Source organism: Acipenser ruthenus, chromosome 6 (assembly GCF_902713425.1).
Source record: "Acipenser ruthenus chromosome 6, fAciRut3.2 maternal haplotype, whole genome shotgun sequence".
In the NCBI taxonomy this organism is placed as follows: Eukaryota; Metazoa; Chordata; class Actinopteri; order Acipenseriformes; family Acipenseridae; genus Acipenser; species Acipenser ruthenus.
The window spans coordinates 51,599,177-51,617,805 of record NC_081194.1 but is presented as its reverse complement, the minus strand read 5'-3'; the positions used below and the strand labels follow the sequence as shown (position 1 = coordinate 51,617,805).

Below are 18,629 nucleotides of genomic sequence, written 5' to 3'. Positions count from 1 at the left end.
ACTGCCAACATCTGTGTGTGAGTATGTCTGCAAATCACAAGCATAGCCATGAAAAACCACATCCAGAGGTTCAGTTCAGCTTCATACGCTACCATGTTCACAGGGGGGACTTCTGAATTGGAAGCCCTGCATGAATCCATGAATTAACTAAATGTTGTTAAGGAAGATAGAGGCTACTTGTTAATGGCTTGTGCTTGCATACACAGTCATACTGTTCAAATTAAGCCTATAAAAATGGTGTCTGTATAATTTATACAATATATTATCCAAAGGCTAGGCCATAGAAAATAAGATATTTTTACATTACAACACTTCATTGCAGGTATATGGCATAAATGTTTTAGGTCTCTCTAAAATGTTCCAGTATACTATTGCACCAAGAAAACAGAATTCATAAGAATTACACTACAGAACAAATGTTCACTTGTTTCTAAGGAATTTATCCTACAGTATAACAGGAGGAAAACGTGTCAAAACAGGACGATCATGGTATTCACTGATACCAGTACCTAAAAACTGTACTGTGAACAGTCACCACGTCAATTGCCTCGTTGATTTCAATTCTGTGTTTTTTTCAGGACTGGGATATAGATCGCTGATCCTCCAAAGACATTCATTAAACTTATGGGAAAAACACCCTTAGGAAATATCTGTCAACCAGGCTAAGCTAAGCTACACCTCCTGAAACTTTGCAAATTTGTGTTGTCCAATGTAAACAAACCCACAACATCTGAAACCCTAGTCTTCTGGTCTCTTAATAATGGAGCATTTGCATCATAAAATGAATTACTGTAGCTCATGGTGAAGAAGCAAGAGAGATGCAAGTGAAAGACAAGGTGCGAGATTTTCCGAGTATTTTGTAGCTCTCAGTTTAGAAAGCAAATAAACATCATATTAAACTGGGCAAATTATGGAGCACGCAAAATCATCGGCAATAAGTACTTCTGAATTAATCTCTCAAAAACAGACACCTTCCTGTTTTACAAACAAATGCTTTTTTTTAAATGGAGTGTGAGCCGCCCTACCCCCTCACAAACTGTGGAAGCAATATGTGTAAACTGAAGGAGGCAGCAGTTAAATCAGTTGACTAAATCCAGCAGCAGTTAAGACTGGGAGGAATTTCCCGCACTATCAACTTATCTGGAATCAGCCACCACGTGTCTCACAATAACAGCCTGCCAAAGCTGCAAAATCTTAAGAATTCATTGTCTGAGAACTGCAAGAGAAGACCTGGGGCTCTATACATTAACAGTGTGGGCATAGAGAAGTAATCCAATAGTCCTCTCAGCATTATCATTTGATATCTACATTCAACATTTTTTTTTTGTTGTTTTTTTATTATTATTTTTTTTTACATACATTAACAGCATCCTGAAGAAAAGTGGTTGACCACTCCAGCAGGTTTATGGGGTGTTGGACATTTGATAGCCATTTTACACCATCTTGGTATCTCTTTATAAAACATTTTGGCTTACCACTACTCACGCACCAGGAGGAGAGCAATACAAAATTAATAATAAAAAACGTATTGTTGTAAACAAAAGGTTTAAAAGATGTACATAACAGAAACAGTATATACATCTATCAATGTATTATTCCTGTTACAAATCTGTGTCTGATGCATACAGTGAAAAAAACAGATGTCTGAAAAGTTTCATCCAATTCAGGGGTTTTCAAAATAGATAGCATTTGGATTTTGCGGTGTCTGGTTGGGTATTTCCAAATATACTGGGCGGTGCGCATGTGCCATATACCTTTATCAATGTTGATCTTTTTTTAGCAGGTGTGATAGCATCATCAACCCGACATGCCCCACATAACCTAGCTACATCAATATTTCTTGTGATATTAAGTATTCAACAAACCAATGCATATGTCTGCATATTGTTGAGTCTCTCAGGTTTGCAGTTGTCTGCATCCCTGGGACCCGCAACTGGCCATCTGACACGGGCAGCCCCACTGAAGATTTTTTATTTTTAAATCATTCAGGTAATACAGCTGTGTTGCGTGAAGTGCAAGCTTCAGAATGTTGGCGGGCTTAAACTCTGCATTGTAGTTCCCGCTGTGGAGAACAGGAAAATATGGAAAAGTCTTCTATTGGACTGAACACTAAGTTGCGCCCCTTTCACGTAACCTCCTGTGTACGGTTGCGTGCTAGAATCCATTTCAGGCTTTCTTGCTGACTGCTTTCCAAGTATACATAACTGTTTAAAAACCTAAGAGGTAGAGCTGTATTTTTTCACAGTAAACAACAGCTTATTTCACTGTCTAAAAATAGATATTTCAAGATTAAACATAATATTAAACCAGAAAAAAAATGTGTTGTCATATTCAAAATGTATAATTTTCTCTATTGTTATTATGCAACAAATGTTACTAAACATTTAAATGCTTTAAGGTTCTGGAGCATTTGGTCTCCTTTAATATTGAGAGCAGTGGCAGATGCCTGGTTGAGAAGAATGGTTGTTTGTCCTTTGATCTTTATGGAATTCTGCTTTTGTGGATTCTATTAGGCTTTTTGGTCTTTGTTCTTTTAGACAGAAAAAAACCCGTCTATTTCTGGCTTTTAGTGCTTGTTTCTTATTGTTATTGTTAAATTGTGAAAACCTTAATAAATAAAGAAAAAAGCATGTGTACCATAACATTAAGACTTTGTACTTTATTGGGACCCCAACATTTCCTTTAGGACCTTCAGTTTTTTGGGGGATTCTATTGTGGGGCCGTGGCAAACTATTTTTGTAATCAAAAGATTAATAAATATCGAATAATTGATCATTTGGATAAAGTGTAGAACTTCCTTTTTATCCTTTTTTAAGTCATACAGTATAATGGGCAAGTATAATTTTTGTATATATTTACTTCTAGGTATATTACTATGATTTGCTTTAAACATGCTTCAAAAGCAAACCTACGATGATATATTCATCAATACAGATGTATGCTCTTGAAACTTGCAATTAAGTGCTACAGCAATAATTGTGAAAAACATACATATATAAATGCATATAAGTGTTCTTCAAATGGCGAACAACTAAGAGAACAAAATTCAGCATGTAAAAATAGAAGATATTTAACTTTTTTTAAATTCACTTTGTTTTTGCTACAGAACTAAAAGTTATGATATGGTATCATCCTTGTAAACAATACCATCATAACCCTTTCACACAGCCAAAGGGATCGTGGGAGTAGAACTTTCAAACTGGTCAGTCAACAGATTGTTTTCATGGCTTTTTTCCAAAATAAACACATTTATTACCCACTATATAACTTGACCTGATCAGGCTGAAATCTACACCCCCCCCCCACCTCCCATTCATGAGTTTATTTCGACCCCAGTTCATCTTTCACATATTTGCCACAAGCTACGTGCAACTGTGCTTTATCTCTGTAAATATGACCCTACTTGACACCCTGTCTACTGAAGGTAAACTTAAGCCCCTTTCACACTGGCACTCCTACCCGGGTGCGGACCTGGGTTCTGGCTACCCGGGTGACAATCCCATGTAGTGTGAAACCACGTACCTGGGTGGTACCCGGGTCCCAGCAACCCACCTCAGGATGTGGGTCAACACGCTTTGACCCAGTTGAGCAAAACAAAATGCATGACGACGGACAAAATAACAAACAGCCACGCCTGCATGAAGGTTTCACTTCCGCAGGAACGTTTTTGTTTATTCTGTTTAGCCATATTTTTGTTGCTTGAGACACACCATGAGACAGATTGCAGCAGGGATGAAGAAATGTTTGCTATAATCAACACTTGGGCCGACGGTTCAATCCAGAAAAGCTTGGATGGAAGCATCCGTAACAAGCTGCTTCCAGGGCACTGATACGCGCATTGTGTACTTGCATCGGTCACCCAGGTCAACCCTGCTTTATAAAAGCAGTGTGAAATCACGTAGCCGTCCCACATGACACCGGGTCCTGACCCGGGTAGGTTCCAACCTGGGTAGTGCAGGCCAGTGTGAAAGGGGCTATTATTGCAACTGATTAAAAATTACCTCAATCTTACCTACTGTAGTGGACAGAGTCTCTTCCTTCAGTGCTAGAACAAGCAACATACAGTGTACTAAATCTCAACAGAAAAACAGTGGCTATCTGTCCCCATTGAAATACAAAATAAAAATAATAAGGCCATTAACGTGTTTTAAAAATAAATGATGCTTCCATCTAGGATCATCTAAAAATAACCTTAGTAGCCATTTTAGAAGAAAAAAAAAATCAGTCAAATGGTTTAAATGTTTTAATCATCTGGTTACTATCAGTTTAAAGCAATATATTTTTAAAGTAAGTACGTGTCAAAAAGTGAGGTTAGAAAATGTTCAAAGTTAATAAAACTTTACCTATCAAATAGCAGGAATAACAAAATTAAAAGGTACATTTAAAATGTTTATGTATCAATTGTAAAAAAAAAAATACAAGTATGTTGTTAATATTCACGCAAACTGAATATATGCATAAGATTTTATATTATTTTAAAAATTGAGAATTACATTTAGTAAGTGAGATATCTTTGTATTGAAACGGAATAAATAACAGTAAGATGGCTGCCCATTCACTCAACCAAGTCAGACTGCTTTGAAAACATTCAAAACATCATTGTTCACAATATTTTATCCAGATGGCGTGCATCTCACGATGAACTGAACATTTGGAATCGACAGTGTAAATAAATGTATAGGATTTGTCTGAAAACGCTGTCAAGTCATTTGCAAAATTACTGAACAAACCGCCCCTAGTATCTAACCAAAAACACTAAACCTGCTTGTGCAGCGCAGGTCAAAATCAGTTAGTCCCCCCCACTTCAGTTTGACATGTTGCATTCACTCAGCCAGGCCAGAGTCTGCTGTCAGAATTGATCGGACCGGAATAGAAACAATTGACTAGGACCAAAATGTATTTTTTGCACATAAACAAATATTTTAAAAGAACTGTGGCATTCTGTAATTCTGATTTAATGTTGACAGAGACAAATATTAAATGCAAAACACAAAAACGGGCCTTGAACGAAACAAAAAAAAACACAAAACAGAATCTAGTAGTACTGTATTTTGCACTGGTGGTGCTTACACAACCGGTTCGAGATAATTAAAATAGATTTCAAGCAACACTAAGTATAAGCATTACGATTATTTATAATAAACAGAAAACGTTGCACTTCCAGACTGATGCCTATTCGAGTGGCTGCATGTGCAACCGAATGGACAGTTACGTTACATTACATTTGGCTTCAATAATAAAAAATAAAAAAAAATCTACACACCTGTGTGTTTCTGCAAAAAAAAAAAAAAAAAATGCATTTCGTAAACCATTGAATAAAGTATGAATAACACTAAAAGTCACTAAAATGAAAACAGAAAATAACTAACTTTTAATTTATGGCAAGCTGATGATATTGGCGTTCCAATGTAACTTTTTTTCAGTGGCGTAAAATGTTCCACTAAATTTATAAATTGGTGATTTCAGAAGTCAGTAATTCATCTTCCAGCTGTTTGTCCTAAGTGAAATCCAAGCCCCTCCTTGATACGGTATATGTAACATTTATAAATGTACCTTTTTAGGCCTAGTAGTCGCAATACTAGTGGTAAAGACAGAAACTGCAAAAAAAAAAAAAAAAAAAAAGTAAAACAAATAAAATAAGATAAAAAAAGAAAACGAAGCAGCACAAAAAATATGGCTTCAAAACGTTAAAGTGTTAATGGTTTACTTACTTTCATTTAAAACCTCCACCAGTTCGGCGCAATTTTCACACATTGTTCATTAAAAAAAGTGTATTCAAACCATTGGAAATTGTTGATTGATTCGAGTAGTGTTGGAAGCTGGTTGTTTTGAGAGAGAGGAAGAAAAAGAAAAAAAAAAAAAAAAGCCCTGAAGGATGTTGAAGGCAGAAGGAGGAGGAGAAGGAGATGGGGGAGGTGAATAAATGCAAATGAGATTTGTTTTCAAAGTCTCCGAGACTGAGTTGGAAGTGAGAAGGAATAAGGGTGTCAGAGTCACTCTCCGAGCGGAATAGCACTGCCAGGAGCAGACACGGCAGCCATTTTGAAGATAGGGGCATTTGCTGAACATCGACTTTTTCCGCCTCACTCTCCCTCCTCCCTTTCGGAACTTTTCGGGCTCCCATCTCCGTTGGAGAAAAGGGACTGAGTCACTCTCAGGCGGAAGGAAGGGAGAAGCGAAGAGGTGGCAAGATGGCTGCCTAGCAACCAGAGAATTCTAGCCGACTGAGCTATGCTTGAGTTCACGGCTTGTAAGTGCAGTTGTGCTAATTAAATTGACAAATGCGGTGGGGGTTGTATTTTAAAATGATATCTAAAAATAATAACAATATGTGTATTGTATCTGGACACCAACAAATTGGTGGGAGTATATTTAATAACAGTTAACTAAGGCTACCAAATTTATGGGAGGCTCAACCAAAACACATGGTGAGTTGGTGGGAATGGGTAAAACTGGAATTTCTTTTTATTGAAATGTAATTTTTGCACTAAAATGTGTTACACAGTCGTCCCACACTGAACCAAACATGTCAGATGACAGACTGGTTGTACGGTTTAAAAAATAAATCACACACACATACATTTAAGGCCGGTGTAGTATTATAAAGTGGTACGTGTACCAAAACTTGACCCATAAATAATGTTAGAAAGTGGTACTCTGAGATTTTGCTACAGGTGCAATCAATTGCGATGTGTTGTGTTTTCCTATTGTCAAACATATGTACATTTACCATTATGCATATGTTTTTTGCAAACCATCAATTCTACTTAATTTTTTTGCAAACTTAAACTGGAAGCAGACAACCAATTTCTCTAAAAAGAAAAAAAACAATTCACGACGAGCAACACAAAATGAGAAGTCAACCGCAAAGCTGCGGAAGTAAAAAAATGTACAAGTATTGTATATGATAAATATTTGCATGCTATTTTCTTAATGGTGGAAAATATGATACATTCAATTTAAAAATATTTAAAAAAAAAACTGAAAACAGCATAACGTACCAGATGTGAATGGGCACTTCCTTGCTTTTTTAGAGTTAGTTGTTTAGGCAGTACGTTGTATACCACCTTTTATTATTATTTATGTCTTGGCAGACGCCCTTATCCAGGGTGACTTACAATTGTTACAAGCTATCACATTATTTTTACATACAATTACCCATTTATACAGTTGGGTTTTTACTGGAGCAATCTAGGTAAAGTACCTTGCTCAAGGGTACAGCAACAGTGTCCCCACCTGGGATTGAACCCACGACCCTCTGGGCAAGAGTCCAGAGCCCTAACCACTACTCCACACTGCTGCTACTTACCCGTCTAACTGAAACTAATATTACACCTCTTTATACTCCATCGCTCTACTGTCGCACGACATAACCCAGCCGATTGTCACCTGATCAATACACTGCCATCGTCCACCGGCATGCTTGACCTGAGAGGTATATGAGCAGAAATGGAAGATGAAGTGCTTCAGTCAGTTTTTACTTCCACTTTACTTTTAACAGAGAAGACAACGCCGTAAACATGCTTATATGCGAGAAATCCAACTTAAACAACAACAGTTTGGCGAATATCACAGGCTTGTTCAAGAAATGAAATTGGGTGACATCAAGTTTTTTACTTGATACTTAAGAATGCCGCCTGAAGTTTTTGAACAACTACTTACAATAGTGGTGCCTAATCAACCAACCCATCGAGTATCAATTACACCAAGTGAAATGTTGACGTTGACGTAGGTAATTATCTGCTAATAATAGTAATAATAATAATCATATTTAGTTAGTTAGAGGGCTCAGAGACATTTTAAATATTGTTCCAACACATGTACAATACCTAACCACAAACAATTGCAACATTTGAGGAACAGGCAGCAGTGTGGAGTAATGGTTAGGGCTCTGGACTCTTTACCGGAGGGTCGTGGGTTCAAACCCAGGTGGCGGACACTGCTGCTGTACCCTTGAGCAAGGTACTTTACCTAGATTGCTCCAGTGAAAACCCAACTGTATAAATGGGTAATTGTATGTAAAAATAATGTGATATCTTGTAACAATTGTAAGTCACCCTGGATAAGGGCGTCTGCTAAGAAATAAATAATAATAATAACACATCCTATTATATGGTTTCTTCGACCAAGAAAACATTTACTGTTTTACAGGATTTTTGTAGCTGTTTAATTAATCGAACACTTTGTAAAACTAGTAAAGCAAGCTGAAAACGGGACTGCTGCTACGATAGTCAGAAAACAGCAATCCTGTCATTTTAAAAGAAGCAACAATCAACTGGGCTTGACAAGTTGATACATTGTATAGCACTTTCTGTAAAACAGCTATATCAGATAGCCTAGACCTAGATATAAATAAAATATTACTTACATTCTAGGCATATTGTTACCCATTTTGCGGTCATTTTAGTTTCACTGTGATGTGCTACGGTAACTTAAATAGACATTTTAGCTTTAAGTTGACTTGTACGCCTAAATGTTAAAAAAAAAAAAAAGGTTTCGCACAACTGGTACATTACTACAGTTTTTTTGCTCTGTAAATCATATTTTACATACTTCATTATTTTGATTCAATTTTGAATAGATTTGAATATCTAATCGATAAGATTGTTTCCTCCACAGTGTAGTTGGTTTCAGTTCCCACAGTTTATTTGTTTCAGGTATCTGGCATCAGGAGACTCACAGCAATCACTCGCGTTCTCATTCAGAATCTCCAAATCAGAGATTGGCTTGATTATTTAGGAACGTGTTCTGCTTTATGGGATGTATTGCAGCCCCAGGTTATACACTTTCCCCGGCTGTGCAGATAGAGACAGATAATGTTTCTCTTTGAAGAAGTTTAGAACTTTCCAAACTGTCTTGGAGCCCTAGATGGGATGCATGTTGTTATGCAGGCCCCTGGTAATGCCGGTTGCTGTTATGTAACAATTGTAAGCTAGAAGCAAATAATACAGTAATAATATTGCATATGATAAATATTCCATACTATTTTCTTAATGGTGGAAAAATATGATAAATTATATTAAATTACGATGTAAAAGATTGGAAAATATGATCAATTCAATTTAAAAAGATGTAAAAGACTGAAAACAGCATGACGTTCCACATTTGAATGGGCGCTTCCCTGCTTTCTTAGCAGAAGTTGTTTAGGCATGCACTGCATACCACTTTTTACTATGTACCTGAAAATAACACTACACCGGTATATATTTTTCTTTTTTGCTTAGTATATACACACTATTATTTTGTCATGGTTTAGACTTTAAAAGGTTTAAATTGTAATAAAAACCAGAAAGTCATCCAGAAGACACCAGAAGTCTGACATTGATAAAAGAAGAAGAAGAAAAAACACAATTAACACATTAGTTTGACCCATAGTCCAAACTACGCAGTTTACTACAGCTAAAGTTAGCAGCAGTGTGTCTGCAACAAACGATGCTGGGCAGTTTGGAGACTACAAAAAATCATTAATTAAATAATATAGGCTACTAGGTAGTTGTTAGTTTAGTTTGTTTTTATTCTGTATTAATTCAATTATATTCATTTAAAAAAAGGCAAGAGAACCAGATTTTTATATAGATATATATATATAATTAATTTCTTAGCAGACACATTTATCCAGGGTGACTTACAATTATATCACATTTTACACACAGTTACCCATTTATACAGTTGGGTTTTTACTGGAGCAATCTAGGTAAAGTACCTTGCTCAAGGGTACAGCAGCAGTGTCCCCCACCTGGGATTAAACCCACAACCCTCCGGTCAAGAGTCCAGAGCCCTAAACACTACTCCACACTGCTGCTACAGTGTGTGTCTATATATATATATATATATATATATATATGTATATATATATATATATATATATATATATATATATATATAGGTAGTGGACAAAAAAAGGAAACACCTGGGTAAATGAGGGACAAGTATATTGAAAGCAAGGGCTTCCACACAGGTGTGGCTCATGCATTAATTAAGCAAATAACATCCCAACATGCTTAGGGTCATGTATAAAAATGCTGGACAGGCCTGGTTGCCTATAATTATGGCTAGCACGGCTGCAAGAGGAGACCTCAGTGACTTTGAAAGAGGGCTGATTGTTGGGGGGCGTTTCACAGGAGCTTCAGTGACCAAGACAGCTCAACTTGCTGATGTTTCACGAGCAACGGTGTCTAAGGTGATGTCGGCATGGAACTCCGAGGGAAAGACATCATCAGCAAAGGCAACAGTGGGCGGAAGCGCATACTCCAGGATCGTGATATCCATGCATTAATTCGTGCATTAATGCAAGGCAAAACAGGCGAGCAACTGCAGATGAATTGACTGCAAATTTCAACGTGGGGCGCGAGCAGCCAGTTTCTCCGATTTAAGTGCCTCCTATTTTCTGTTCTGAATGCCCCTTTATCTAATCTCCATTTGTGACCCCTGGTCCTTGTTTCTTTTTTCAGGTCGAAAAAGTCCCCTGGGTCGACATTGTCTATACCTTTTAGGATTTTTGAATCAGATCGCCACGTAGTCTTTGTTCAAGACTGAATAGATTAAATTCTTTCAGCCTGTCTGCATACGACATGCCTTTTAAACCCCGGATAATTCTGGTTGCTCTTCTTTGCACTCTTTCTAGAGCAGCAATATCCTTTTTGTAGCGAGGTGACCAGAACTGAACACAATATTCTAGATGAGGTCTTACTAATGCATTGTAAAGTTTTAACATTACTTCCCTTGATTTAAATTCAACACTTCTCACAATATATCCGAGCATCTTGTTGGCCTTTTTATAGCTTCCCCACATTGTCTAGGTGAAGACATTTCTGAGTCCACATAAACTCCTAGGTCTTTTTCATAGTTCCCTTCTTCAATTTCACTATCTCCCATATGATATTTATAATGCACATTTTTATTGCCTGCATGCAATACTTTACACTTTTCTCTATTAAATGTCATTTGCCATGTGTCTGCCCAGTTCTGAATGCTGTCTAGATCATTTTGAATGACCTTTGCTGCTGCAACAGTGTTTGCCACTCCTCCTATTTTAGTGTAGTCTGCAAATTTAACAAGTTTGCTTACTATACCAGAATCTAAATCAGTAATGTAGATTAGGAATAGCAGAGGACCTAACACTGATCCCTGTGGTACACCACTGGTTACCTCGCTCCATTTTGAGGTTTCTCCTCTAATCAGTACTTTCTGTTTTCTACATGTTAACCACTCCCTAATCCATGTGCATGCATTTCCTTGAATCCCTACTGCCTTCAGTTTGAGAATTAATCTTTTATGTGGGACTTTGTCAAAAGCTTTCTGGAAATCTAAATAAACCATGCCATGTGCTTTGCAATTATCCATTGTCAATGTTGCATCCTCAAAAAAGTCAAGCAGGTTAGTTAGACAAGATTTCCCTTTCCTAAAACCATACTGTCTCCCAGGATATTGTTACCATATAGGTAATTTTCCATTTTAGATCTTATTATAGTTTCCATAAGTTTACATATAATAGAAGTCAGGTTTATTGGTCTGTAGTTACCTGGTTCAGTTAAACTGGAGCAGGAGTCGTGCTTGTGGCTCACGAGATTTCAGCAGTCAAGACCCAGTTCTTCTGATTTAATCTCAAGTAATCTCCAGCAAAAAGGTCGCACAAAACACACACGTGCGCGCACACACAAAATGTACATTTATGGACTACTTTAACAGTAGAACCGCCGCGGTTATACTCATACCTACAACAGCGGGTACACATCAATATTAAAATGAAAGACAAACTATCGGATACAACTCAAAAGTTTTATTCAAGCACATCATATCAAACATCTGCACAGACGAAACGCCGTATTTAAATGAACAATTAAACATAAAAGGGTTTATTTTCTAACTTTCTAACCACATATAAAGCACACTTCAAAAAACGAAAAACTATAATAAAATAAACATTTCAAAAGGAACTAGTGTGTAAATAGGTATATGCACATACAAAACTGTAAAAATCCTATAGGATGTTCTATATTATTTAATAGTACTCCTATAGGACATTTTTATAAGGGAAATATTGTACTGAGACACTGGAACATACCTTCAACACATGTAAGACTCACTTCAAACAAAACAAAAAACCCCGACTTACAACAAAAATGAACACTTTCCACTAAGCAAGCCGAGAGGCTAGCTTACATGTACAAAGAAAGAGTGGTAATGAGTGCTTGTTAAGCAATCATGAAAGAGTCTCACCTGTTACAATCAGGAAGCCAGAAATCAGTTTACAGGCTAAACTTTTCTCGTTGCCATGCCATGTAAGGATTTACTAATAGTATCTATCTATCTATCTATATATCTATATATATATATATATATATATATATATATATATATATATATATATATATATATATATATATTGAATGAAAAAACATGAAAAGACATTTTGTCAATCGTAGTGTTACCCACTAGGTGGCACTGCACACCAGTATGTTCTTGACGATACTATACAGTGTTTTACTCATAAATTATTACTACCACTATACTGTATGCAGGTATATGTTAACCCTTTAGGACCAGCACAGAGTGTTGCTGCTGCTCAATAGTAGATTAATAATGATTTGATTTAAAACATGAATGCGGATGGCAGACCTCTAAAGATAGTCATGCATCAGCCCCTTTACAATACCTAACTTACATCATTTCTCTTGTGCTGCATATGCTTTTTCATATAGATTACCATCTATTTGTATTTGTTTGGGTTTGTAGTATACTGGAGCTCCCCATAACGTTAGGTTATTATCATAACCCTGGTTCCCTCGTACGAAATGTAACCATTACCGAATGGGCCAGTATACACAAGCTGTTGTAAGGGCAAGATTGCCACATGACCAGAATGCTACAATGCTAAGCTGAAGCTGCCTTGTGCATTACCATTCGGAACCCTAGTAACAAGTAGCTAGGGCTAAAAAATTGAGGGAGAAACTCACCTCTATGCCTGTGTTGTAAGGGTCGACCGAGAAGCCACCCTTAACACTATGGTGTCCCCATCAGCTATGGGGAGTAGCCCACACCGCTGCATTGCAAATGTCCTTGACAGATGCACCCTGGAATAAAGCCCACAAAGTTGCCATGCCCCTGGTGGAATGGGCAGTTCAGGATCTGAAAACCCTGCCGCATGGTGCAAGCAATCAAGTCTCGCAAGATAACAGTTGTGGAGCAATACAGCAACAGACAAGGCCGGTCTGCCTGCAACCGCCACTACAATATATATTTGAAGGTATATATAGGGTTGAAGGAGGTTTAACTACAGTGTACAGAAATGAAAGATAGGAAGAAAAAAAAAGAAAAGGTGTTTTTGGATGTACACAAAAGGTTTCAATGACTGAAAAATATATTTCAGGACGTTTTGGACAAAAGCCCTTCTGCTGTGTAGAAAGAAATGTGTGTGTGTGTGTGTGTGTGTGTGTGCGTATACATATATCTTGTGACAGACTGGGTGTTTTGTCCCTGTTCTTTCGGGTCTTGAACACAGTCTGATGGAAACCAAGCACTCTGGACAACAGTATTTTGTTGTAAACAGGGCGGTGCCTGTATGTTTATTTTCTCATTATCGTGTTCTCTTTATCCAGAGTCACACAAATCAAATATCAACAACATAAACCAAACAAAAACCTAGCTCTTTAGTAAGGAGCACTAACTAAATCTTTTAGTTATCTTTTAACTTACCTCTTTCTACAAGTCAGACAGCTAAGCTGTTTACTGACAAAACAAAACTTAAACTAGGCAACCTGGTGGAATATTGTTTCCCCTAGGTAGAACACCAACCTTCAGTCTATTTCCAGCATGTACCAGTCTCTCGGTATGTCGTACCCTTTACACTGCTCGCGTTTGAAAAAACCCATGCTCTTTTATGGCTGCCTAAAATGGTCGCCCCTGTGGAACTATGGGAATTGTAGTCTTTTCTGACATTGGCAGTCAAAGACTACAATTTACTTGTGTGACCCAAATTCAGTGGAGAGGATACAGGCTCATTGTCACTCTTGGACCAATATACACACCCTCCACCACTTTCCCATGCAAAAGCTATCACAAAACAGCATCAAGATGCTGTGGTAAATTGCAAGCAATCACAACAGAAGCAGCCTCTTGGTCCTGCGTAGCGCTGCTACATGTGTGCCGCACCACACGCTGCTGACAGGTCTGCGCTTACTGTGAAAACAGAAAAACAGAATGAGAAAATAAATATTTCTCTCAACAAAATATAGTAACAACAATTACAAACCGTCTCGTAATTTTGGCCGAAGCCAAAACAAGAATAAAGTAACTCCAGCCGGAGCTATTGCAGCCTGGGCGGAGAGCACAGAGTCATTCGACTTACATTGCTTGATCCCTGGGAAGAAGCGACTCACGCCACTGGCTTCACGTGGGGCACAAGGCCACATCGGGACGTAACGAACAACAGACTGTAGTGCACAAATACACGTAATTAGTAAAACTAATACATCGATTATTTTAAATATCACATATAATTTGTGTAAAAATACAATAAATTCAAAACTCTATAGAAGAAAAAGTAACAAGTACTTATCTGAATAGTCTCTCCTGTCAAATCAGTTCTTAAAAGGAAAAATGGCTTTGAGATCTGTGCGCGCAGTCCTTTATACCCTTGGGGTGGGCATGACTGCGTCACAGGCTCTGCTGAGCAGCTTTGTTATATTTTATTCAGGTTTCAGGTCTTTAGGAGGTAAATACCCATTCGGTAATGGTTACATCTCATACTTGAAAGGGAACCCCATGTGGCTCACTAGCAACACATACAGTGCCTTGCGAAAGTATTCGGCCCCCTTGAACTTTGCGACCTTTTGCCACATTTCAGGCTTCAAACATAAAGATATGAAACTGTAATTTTTTGTGAAGAATCAACAAGTGGGACACAATCATGAAGTGGAACGAAATTTATTGGATATTTCAAACTTTTTTAACAAATAAAAAACTGAAAAATTGGGCGTGCAAAATTATTCAGCCCCTTTACTTTCAGTGCAGCAAACTCTCTCCAGAAGTTCAGTGAGGATCTCTGAATGATCCAATGTTGACCTAAATGACTAATGATGATAAATAGAATCCACCTGTGTGTAATCAAGTCTCCGTATAAATGCACCTGCACTGTGATAGTCTCAGAGGTCCGTTTAAAGCGCAGAGAGCATCATGAAGAACAAGGAACACACCAGGCAGGTCCGAGATACTGTTGTGGAGAAGTTTAAAGCCGGATTTGGATACAAAAAGATTTCCCAAGCTTTAAACATCCCAAGGAGCACTGTGCAAGCGATAATATTGAAATGGAAGGAGTATCAGACCACTGCAAATCTACCAAGACCTGGCCGTCCCTCTAAACTTTCAGCTCATACAAGGAGAAGACTGATCAGAGATGCAGCCAAGAGGCCTATGATCACTCTGGATGAACTGCAGAGATCTACAGCTGAGGTGGGAGACTCTGTCCATAGGACAACAATCAGTCGTATACTGCACAAATCTGGCCTTTATGGAAGAGTGGCAAGAAGAAAGCCATTTCTTAAAGATATCCATAAAAAGTGTCGTTTACAGTTTGCCACAAGCCACCTGGGAGACACACCAAACATGTGGAAGAAGGTGCTCTGGTCAGATGAAACCAAAATCGAACTTTTTGGCAACAATGCAAAACGTTATGTTTGGCGTAAAAGCAACACAGCTCATCACCCTGAACACACCATCCCCACTGTCAAACATGGTGGTGGCAGCATCATGGTTTGGGCCTGCTTTTCTTCAGCAGGGACAGGGAAGATGGTTAAAATTGATGGGAAGATGGATGGAGCCAAATACAGGACCATTCTGGAAGAAAACCTGATGGAGTCTGCAAAAGACCTGAGACTGGGACGGAGATTTGTCTTCCAACAAGACAATGATCCAAAACATAAAGCAAAATCTACAATGGAATGGTTCACAAATAAACATATCCAGGTGTTAGAATGGCCAAGTCAAAGTCCAGACCTGAATCCAATCGAGAATCTGTGGAAAGAACTGAAAACTGCTGTTCACAAATGCTCTCCATCCAACCTCACTGAGCTCGAGCTGTTTTGCAAGGAGGAATGGGCAAAAATTTCAGTCTCTCGATGTGCAAAACTGATAGAGACATACCCCAAGCGACTTACAGCTGTAATCGCAGCAAAAGGTGGCGCTACAAAGTATTAACTTAAGGGGGCTGAATAATTTTGCACGCCCAATTTTTCAGTTTTTTATTTGTTAAAAAAGTTTGAAATATCCAATAAATTTCGTTCCACTTCATGATTGTGTCCCACTTGTTGTTGATTCTTCACAAAAAATTACAGTTTCATATCTTTATGTTTGAAGCCTGAAATGTGGCAAAAGGTCGCAAAGTTCAAGGGGGCCGAATACTTTCGCAAGGCACTGTACAGGGATTGATAGCACTGATAGCAGAGTGAACAGACACCATGGACAGCAACAATGGTGAGTTGACAAGATGTTTATACAGTTCAGGAGAACATGTGACCAAAAACTGTGTCTGGAGGGTGAACATTTCCAGCAATCTGTTCTCCCGATTGACTCAAAGATTCATCACTTTTAGACTGTTCCTCTTGAAACATAAGTAATATCTTCTGTCCAATCTTGGATATGGAAAAATGTACCAACCAAGCCAGACCCTTACCATTCTGTTAAATGTTCAGGTCCTGCCCATGGTGACTGAAACTAATTGTCCAAGTGAAGAATATATGTTGATTCAATTTGCATAACAAATTATACAATTATGTGAGGGGCAGCCTATTTATATAAGTTTGCATTGCATATTGCAGGGATTTATAATTATTTGTTCAACCTTTGCAGCATATGAGGAGCACTGGTGTATAGTGCTCATTAATGAACACAGCTGAGCCTGGTGTGAGAATGCAATTCGATGGACCCTTGGAACCAATTAAATTGGATATGACAGGCTGTACTGTATTTCAGGGTTGCAGAGCTGAAAATAATAATTGACAGGTGTAATATAATATAGACCCCTTTGTTATGGATCAGCATCTATTGGGCGACTCCACCTCGCCCACTGAAAATCAGACTTGACAGGCTCAGTCATTCCTTCAGCATGAAATGCTTCAGTATTCATTGTAGTATATCAAGCTTAAATGTAAAAGGTGAATTAAAAAGGCACATTATATTTATTTAAATGGAAAAATAAATAAATAATTATGCATTGCAATTAAAATAGCAATAGGTCTGTCTGTGTAAATCGTTTAACACTAGAACTGCCTGGTTTATGCTACTACCTAGAACCACCGGCAGCAGTCATTTTGACGGCTACATTTTAAACAGCTTTGATATGAAAATGAAACACAGACTATCAGACTATTATGAACATCATATCTAACATTTGCATAACAGAAACACCGTATTTAAATGAAAAAATAAACATAAAAAGCTTTATTTTCATAATTAGGGCATACAACGCATGAGTTCAAAAAAATGAAAAACTATAATAAAATAAACATTTGAAAAGAAAATATTGTGTAAACAGCTGTAAGCTGGTATATGTATATACAAAATTCTAAAAACAAAGTAATTATTTATAAAAAAGAAAACAACTCAATTCCCATTGTGTAACACGAATGCACATTCAAGGAAACATACTTCAAAGTAGCCCCCATATTAGCACAATCCACATAGATGTAATGCTTATCAACTTGTCCTGTGCATTTACCACATACTGCTCTTTCACATTGGGCACAGATATCAGAAGTTTTATTTTTATTGCATTTAGTTACCTGGCATTGTTTTCTGTTGCGTGTGTCACTTTGATGGCTGCGCACTGTATCCAGGTTGAGCTGCGTTTCCCTGCCACTTTGCAGTTTTCTGATCGAAATGTTTCTGCCAGAGCTCCGTGGCTAGCATCAAGAAGAAATCTTTATTATTGATATTTCCCCCGGTGTATTCCTTGTACAAAACGAAGGAATTCATGGCTGCCATGTCCAGTACATTCTGAAATACAGCAAACTGGACACCGGTGATTGCTTTCACTGAATACGTAAGTAAGTTTTGCGCAGATTGTGGAAACTCTCTTCTCGCTTTGTTTACTGTTCAACTGTTTTGTTAATTACAGTGAATTAAAAAAAAATTGTCATTGGTACCATTCATCCTTTTTCCTAAGTACGATTACATCAGTCTCTGACCAGCTGGGTGAGTTTCATACCAAATTTAACAGGTTTGTTTCACATGTATTGTGTCCAGCGACACCATGCTTTTTTTGGTAACATTTCTAGACTTCAAGAGCAAAATTCTATTCAAATGCATACTACTGTCAATTCTGACTTTCAAACATCGTCAAGGTATTTAATACATGTATTTAGGAATCACACGCAGACAGTAATTTAAATTTTATAAGTGAAAACTGTCAAAATGACTACCTTGGCGGTTCTAGTGTTAATAACTGACATTATTCCTTGGTTTAAAAAAAAAAATGTTTTAATCTACTATGCAACAGTAAATACAATGCACATTGATGTGACCAGGGGTTAAAACAATGTGGCAGTGAAACAGTAAAACATCAGTAATGAAACTTAACAGACCATAGAACACAGCTGTGTACCAAATATTGTGAGGCAATACATTTAGTCACA

General features: G+C 37.6%; 1 protein-coding gene across 5 annotated transcripts in view; it reads right to left on the bottom strand.

Moving 5' to 3' along the window:
• Window positions 1-6,056, bottom strand: part of LOC117410925 (ubiquitin carboxyl-terminal hydrolase 34) — a 103,928-nt gene extending 97,872 nt beyond the window's left edge. For all 5 annotated transcript variants that reach the window (XM_034017882.3, XM_034017883.3, XM_059025482.1 and 2 more), the window contains exon 1: window positions 5,712-6,056. In XM_034017882.3, coding sequence (XP_033873773.3) covers window positions 5,712-5,754 — 43 coding nt within the window. In that variant the 5' untranslated portion in view covers window positions 5,755-6,056. The remainder of the gene's footprint in view (window positions 1-5,711) is intronic.
• Between the last annotated feature and the right edge of the window lie 12,573 nt (window positions 6,057-18,629).